We start from the raw sequence: 6,242 nt of genomic DNA, 5'->3' as shown, positions 1-6,242 counted from the left end.
ACAACCCCAGCTCCAAACTCAGCCACTCCTCACAGCACTTGTGTTCCAGACCCTTCCCCAGCCTTGTTGCCCTTCTCTGGACACACTCCAGCCCCTCAATGTCCTTCCTAAACTGGGGGCCCAGAACTGGACACAGCACTCGAGCTGAGGCCTCACCAGTGCCGAGTACAGGGGAAGAATCACTGCCCTGCTCCTGCTGGCCACACCATTCCTGATCTAGGCCAGGTGCCATTGGCCTCCTTGGCCACCTGGGCACACTGCTGGCTCATGTCCAGCCTGCTGTCCATCAGTGCCCCCAGGTCTCTTTCTGCCTGGCCACTGTCCAGCCACTCTGTCCCCAGCCTGTAGTGCTGCAGGGGTTGTTGTGGCCAAAGTGCAGGACCTGGCACTTGGTCTTGTTAAACCTCCCATTGTTGGATTTGGCCCCTGGATCCAGCCTGTCCAGGTCCCTCTGCAGAGCCCTCCTGCCCTCCAGAAGGTCTACATTTGCACCCAGCCAGATGGATGTCAGTGTCTTTTCCTGGGCAAACAGTGAGAGGACAAGAGGGGACAGCCTTAAACTGTGCCAGGGGAGATTTAGGCTGGACATTAGGAAGAGGTTCTACACAGAAAGAGTGATTGGGCATTGGATTGGGCTGCCCAGGGAGATGGTGGAGTCACTGTCCCTGGAGGTGTTTAAGACTGAATGTGGCACTTGGTGCCATGGTTTGGCTGACAAGGTGGTGTTGGTTCAAATGTTGGACTTGATGATCTCAATGGTCTTCTCCAACCTGGATGATTCTGTGATTCTGTGATAATTGTGACACTGCAAGGCCCCAGGGAAGCAAGAGGCCATTGTGACACTGTGGGGCCTTGTGGAACTAAGAGGACCAAAGTGACACCGTGTATTGCATGGCATCATAGAGCCAAGGGGCCATTGTGACATTTTGAGTCCTCGTGGAACCACGGAGGCCACTGTGACACTGTGGGGCCTTGCTGAACCAAAGGGCCATTGTGCAACTCTGAGGACTCTTGGAAGCAAGAAGCCACTGTGACACTGTGGGGCTAAATGGAGTAAGGAAGACCATTGTGACACTGTGTGGCCTTGTTTAACGATGGGGCTATTGTGACACTGCAGGGCCCCATGGAACCAAGGGCCAAGTGTTACTAAGCGGAGCCTTGTGGAGGCACAGAGAGCATTGTGACACTGCAGGATCTTGTATAACCGAGGGGCGCTGTTGAGCAGCTAGCAGAGTAATGAAGGCACCAGTTCTCAGTGGCAAGAAGGAATGACCTTTATTGTTTTGATTTCATCATATATATAGAGTTTTCAAAAGTCACCCAGATTGGTTGGTCAGAAGCCTTCCCCCAGGCCTGATTGACCAGGCTTGCACCGTCCAAGTTCTGGGACACTGTTCCAATAAAATCCAAACTTTATCTTTATTTATAAAACACAAGAAGAATTCTCATGGGAAAAGCCTGTGCTAGCCACAACCGAGGGGCGGTTGTTACATTGTGTGGACTCGTGGAATGAAGAATACAATTTTGGAACCATGGCGCCTTGTGGAACCAAGAGGCCATTTGGGCACTGTGGAACCAAGGAGATCATTGCTGACCTGTGAGACCTCATAGAACCAAGGAGGCATTGTGACACTGCAGGGCTTTGGGGAACCAAGGAGCCATCAGAATGCTATGGAGACTCATGGAATCATGGAAACCATTGTGAAACTCTAGGGCCTCATGGAACTGTGGTGAAACCAACTCAGCTGGGTGAAACCAACTCAGTGCATCTGCTGGAAGGTAGGAGGGCTCTGCAGAGGGACCTGGACAGGCTGGATCCAGGGGCCAAATCCAACAATGGGAGGTTTAACAAGACCAAGTGCCAGGTCCTGCACTTTGGCCACAACAACCCCTGCAGTGCTACAGGCTGGGGAGAGAGTGGCTGGACAGTGGCCAGGATGAAAAAGAGACCTGGGGACACTGATGGACATCAGGCTGGACATGAGCCAGCAGTGTGCCCAGGTGGCCAAGGAGGCCAATGGCAGCTGGCCTGGATCAGGAATGGTGTGGCCAGCAGGAGCAGGGCAGTGATTCTTCCCCTGTACTCGGCACTGGTGAGGCCTCACCTCGAGTGCTGTGTCCAGTTCTGGGCCCCAGTTTAGGAAGGACATTGAGGGGCTGGAGTGTGTCCAGAGAAGGGCAACAAGGCTGGGGAAGGGTCTGGAACACAAGTGCTGTGAGGAGTGGCTGAGTTTGGAGCTGGGGTTGTTTATCCTGGAGAAGAGGAGGCTCAGGGCAGACAAGGTGCTGTTAGGTCACAGGTTGGACTTGATGATCTCAAAGGTCTTTTCCAACCTCACTGAGCGTGTCATTCTCTGAAAGCACCCTTGAAGCAGTTGCAGGATGAGCCCTGGGCCTCCTCTTCAGAAGGTCCAGCAGCCCATGGCCCTCAGCTTCTCCCCACAGGCCCCAAAGCCCATCCTGTCAGTCCTGCAGAGCCTCTCCAGCTCCTCCTCACTGCCCCACAACAGGGAGCCTCACAGCCACACACAGCAGTCCAGATGTGCCCCCTGGCCTGTGCTGCCTCTGGCAAGGGAACAGCACGAGGCACTGCAGGACCCTGCAGACAATTCATGAAGCACTTGTAGGATGATCCTGCTCACCAAGGGATGTTCCCATGGTGCCAAGTCAGGAACTGAAATGGGGAGTGGGGCCAGAGAGGGGAAAGGGCAAACAGGGATGGGCTGTTTGATGGGGAGGGGACAGGGATGGGCAAGAGGAAGAACTGTGGAATGGGAAAGAGGGAAGAAACCAAAGGTGAAGCAAAGGAAATGCTCAGGGCTGTTTGGGGGTGGCTGCCAGGCAGCCCTGGCTCTGAGCAACAACATCTGCAGTGGGACAGGAAACCCACAGCTCATGGGAACAAACTTTCTGGCTGACTTCAGAGGTCACAACAAAGCTGAGTGGTTTCCCTCCCATCCCCAGCCCTTGCTGGCCCCCAGGGCTGATGGTGTTTGTGCTCACTCAGGTTGATCTCCCCACACCAACCCCATGGGGTGCTCACGCCTGCTGTGTGCAATGCAAACAGGGCTCCTGAGCCAGTGCTGCCGTGTCTCTGCCTGGAAGGATCAAGCAGCTCTGGGAGCTGGGGGAGAGGCCAGGGCTGCCAAGGGGGGATGTTGTTGGCAGCTCCATGAGGACGCTCTGGGACGCTGCCCTGGGCTGTCCAGCGCAGTGGGGATGGATCAGCCCCTGCTCTGCTGCTCCTTCCCGGCTCCCCCAGGGACCTTGCAGAGCCCCAGCCATGCTGTTTGCCCCCAGCCTGCCCACGGCCACCCTGCAGCTGCTCACGGGGGTTTTCTCTGCTCAGCATTGGCCTGGGCGTGTTCTGGAGAGAGCCTGGGCAAGGAGCCTCGAGCCCCCAGGCCCTGCCCTGAGGCGTCAGCTGTGCCCCAGCAGTGCCCATGGCCTGTCCCTGCTGCAGCCCCGGCACTGCCACCCCCAGCACTGGCAGCGACCCCGAGAGCACTCAGGCCCTACAGCAACACGAGGGCCAGCAGGGCAGCGGGGCAGTGGCACGGGAGCAGCACTGGCAACACCAAGTGCTGCTGCTCCTTGGCACAGCTGCTGTGCCACCCCTGATCTGCCCCAGCTCTGCACACAGACATTGCTGCTGCAGCTCCACAGAAGGGAACAAAAGGGGATCTCTGGTGAAAACTTGGCCAGAAGATCCTTTGGTTTGATTAAAGCCACTGAGAGCACAACCCCTCATTGATACAGTCTTTGGCCATGGGAATGATGGAGAGAGACAAAATGAGAAATGGCACAAACATTGATATTTATTTGTCGATGTTAAAAATCTAAAACAAAGGAGAAAAAGAACACAAGGAAACCATCAAGAAGTATCAAACATGACTCATATAACAAGTGATTTACAGAAATTGGCAACCAATTTAATGATTCTGAAAACGTCCACTCATCAGCCTCCACACTGCAGCCTTGAGCTCCTGGTTCCTCAGGCTGTAGATGAGAGGGTTCAGTACTGGAGGCACCACTGAGTACAGAACTGACACTGCTAGATCCAGGGATGGAAAGGAGATGGAGGGAGGCTTCAGGTTGGCAAAAATGGCAGTGCTGAGGAACAGGGAGACCACAGCCAGGTGAGGGAGGCATGTGGAAAAGGCTTTGTGCCGTCCCTGCTCAGAGGGGATCCTCAGCACAGCCCTGAAGATCTGCACATAGGAGAAAACAATGAACACAAACCAGCCAAATGATAAACAGACACTAACCACAAGAAGCCCAACTTCCCTGAGTTTGGAGTGTGAGCAGGAGAGCTTGAGGATGTGTGGGATTTCACAGAAGAACTGGCCCAGGGCATTGCCATGGCACAGGGGCAGGGAAAATGTATTGGCTGTGTGCAGCAGAGCATTGAGAAAGGCACTGGCCCAGGCAGCTGCTGCCATGTGGGCACAAGCTCTGCTGCCCAGGAGGGTCCCATAGTGCAGGGGTTTGCAGATGGACACATAGCGGTCATAGCACAGGACGGTGAGGAGGAAATACTCTGCTGACATCATGAAGTAAAAGAAAAAGACCTGTGCAGCACATCCTGAGTAGGAGATGTCCCTGGTGTTCCAAAGGGAATTGCGCATGGCTTTGGGGACAGTGGTGCAGATGGAGCCCAGGTCAGTGAGGGCCAGGTTGAGCAGGAAGAAGAACATGGGGGTGTGCAGGCGGTGGTTCCAGGCTACGGCGCTGATGATGAGGCTGTTGGCCAGGAGGGCAGCCAGGGAGATGCCCAGGAAGAGGCAGAAGTGCAGGAGCTGCAGCTGCCGTGTGTCTGCGAATGGCAGGAGGAGGAAGTGGCTGATGGAGCTGCTGTTGGACATTTTCATCCACTAGGCATTGGAACCTGTTCATGGAGGAAAGGACAGTGAAAAGTCAGAGAAGACTATCCTGAGCAATGTCCAAGCCCTTTCTGCCAGCCCTGCCCCACTCTGCCACCCAATTTTCCTTTTCTCAGAGTTCTTCCTCCAGACCCATGCCTGGAGCTCTGCTGGGATCTGGCCCTGTTGCTGTGACAAGCAGTGGCTCTGCCCATGGACACCGAGGATTCAGCTCTGCTCTGCAGCAGTGGGGTCATGGGAATGGGGGACAGGGACCAGTCCTGGGTTGCACTTCATCAGACCAAACTGCCCCTAAGGCAGAGGAGCTTGGCAGCATCTCCTGTCCCAGGGCTAAGGAACAGTGACAGCCAAAGGCAGTTTGAGAGGATTTCCTGCTGTGCTCAGGGAGAACAGAGAGAACTGTGCAAGGCAAGAGGATTGGCTGTAACTCAGTGAAGGGTGAGGGGAGCTGCTCTGGTGCTCCATCTGTTCCCAGCTGCCCTTTCTGAGATCACGGGCAGTCACTGTGTTCCCCTGAAAATCACCCTGACACAGCTGAGAGCAGAGGGACTCACAGCAGAGCCAAATGGCTCAGCCTTTCTCAGAGTCTCAGCCCCACTGCTGGCCAAGGACACTCCTGTCCCCCAGTGTCCCCTGGAAGGCAGCTCACAGCTTGGATGGACACCCCGAGGACACACCAAGGGTCCTGGCCATGGAACTGCTTGAGGAGAGTCATTTCATTGCCAGCCTGCCAGCCTGCCCTGCCCAGAGCTGCCCAGGGCAGAGGGAGCTGGGACACCTCATTGCTGTGCTCACCCTGCACAGGAGGAGCCCCAAGGGCTGCGCCTGACCCTGCAGCTGCAACTGCCATTGCCAGAGAGCCTGTCAGCAATGCCAGGAGCAGCTGAGCAAGGCAAGGAGAGAGACAGCCGAGCCCTGAGGAAAAGCCTTTCCCTGCCCAGCCCTGCACAGCCCCTCGCAGGCAGCAGCAGTGCAGGACAGTCGCCCTCAGGCCCTGGTCAGCAGGGAATGGGCAATGGCAGGAGAGATGCCCTTCATCTCTGGTGCTGCTCTGCCGGCCCAGGAGGGGACTGAGGGCCCCGAGCCCCCGGGCTGAGGGCTGTGCTGGCTGCCAGGGGACACAAGAGCTCTGCTGCTCAGGGCAGCTGGCAGATCCCCTGCCCGGGCTGCTGGAGCCCTCAGGGCTGCAGGAGCTGCTCTGCAGGACAGCCCTGGGCACCCCTGGCTGCACCCCCACCTTCCCAGCCTGCAGCCATCCCTGGCAGCAGGAGCTGTCCTGCCCTGTCCCTCTGACGGTGCCCAGGGCAGCCCCGCTCTGCAGCACATCCTCCCCCAAACCAGAAACACCAGCAGAGCCAT

At 56.5% G+C, this 6,242-nt stretch overlaps 1 protein-coding gene across 1 annotated transcript; it reads right to left on the bottom strand.

Moving 5' to 3' along the window:
- Positions 1-3,932: 3,932 nt before the first annotated feature.
- On the bottom strand, positions 3,933-4,865 carry LOC146421951 (olfactory receptor 14J1-like). Its single transcript, XM_085046924.1, has one exon. It carries the CDS (start codon positions 4,863-4,865, stop codon positions 3,933-3,935), a length of 933 nt encoding a protein of 310 aa, XP_084903050.1.
- Positions 4,866-6,242: the final 1,377 nt, after the last annotated feature.

Source organism: Lichenostomus cassidix, unplaced genomic scaffold, assembly GCF_008360975.1.
Source record: "Lichenostomus cassidix isolate B80296 unplaced genomic scaffold, HeHo_3.0 HiC_scaffold_46, whole genome shotgun sequence".
Classification (NCBI taxonomy): Eukaryota; Metazoa; Chordata; class Aves; order Passeriformes; family Meliphagidae; genus Lichenostomus; species Lichenostomus cassidix.
This window is presented reverse-complemented; position numbering and strand designations above follow the sequence as displayed.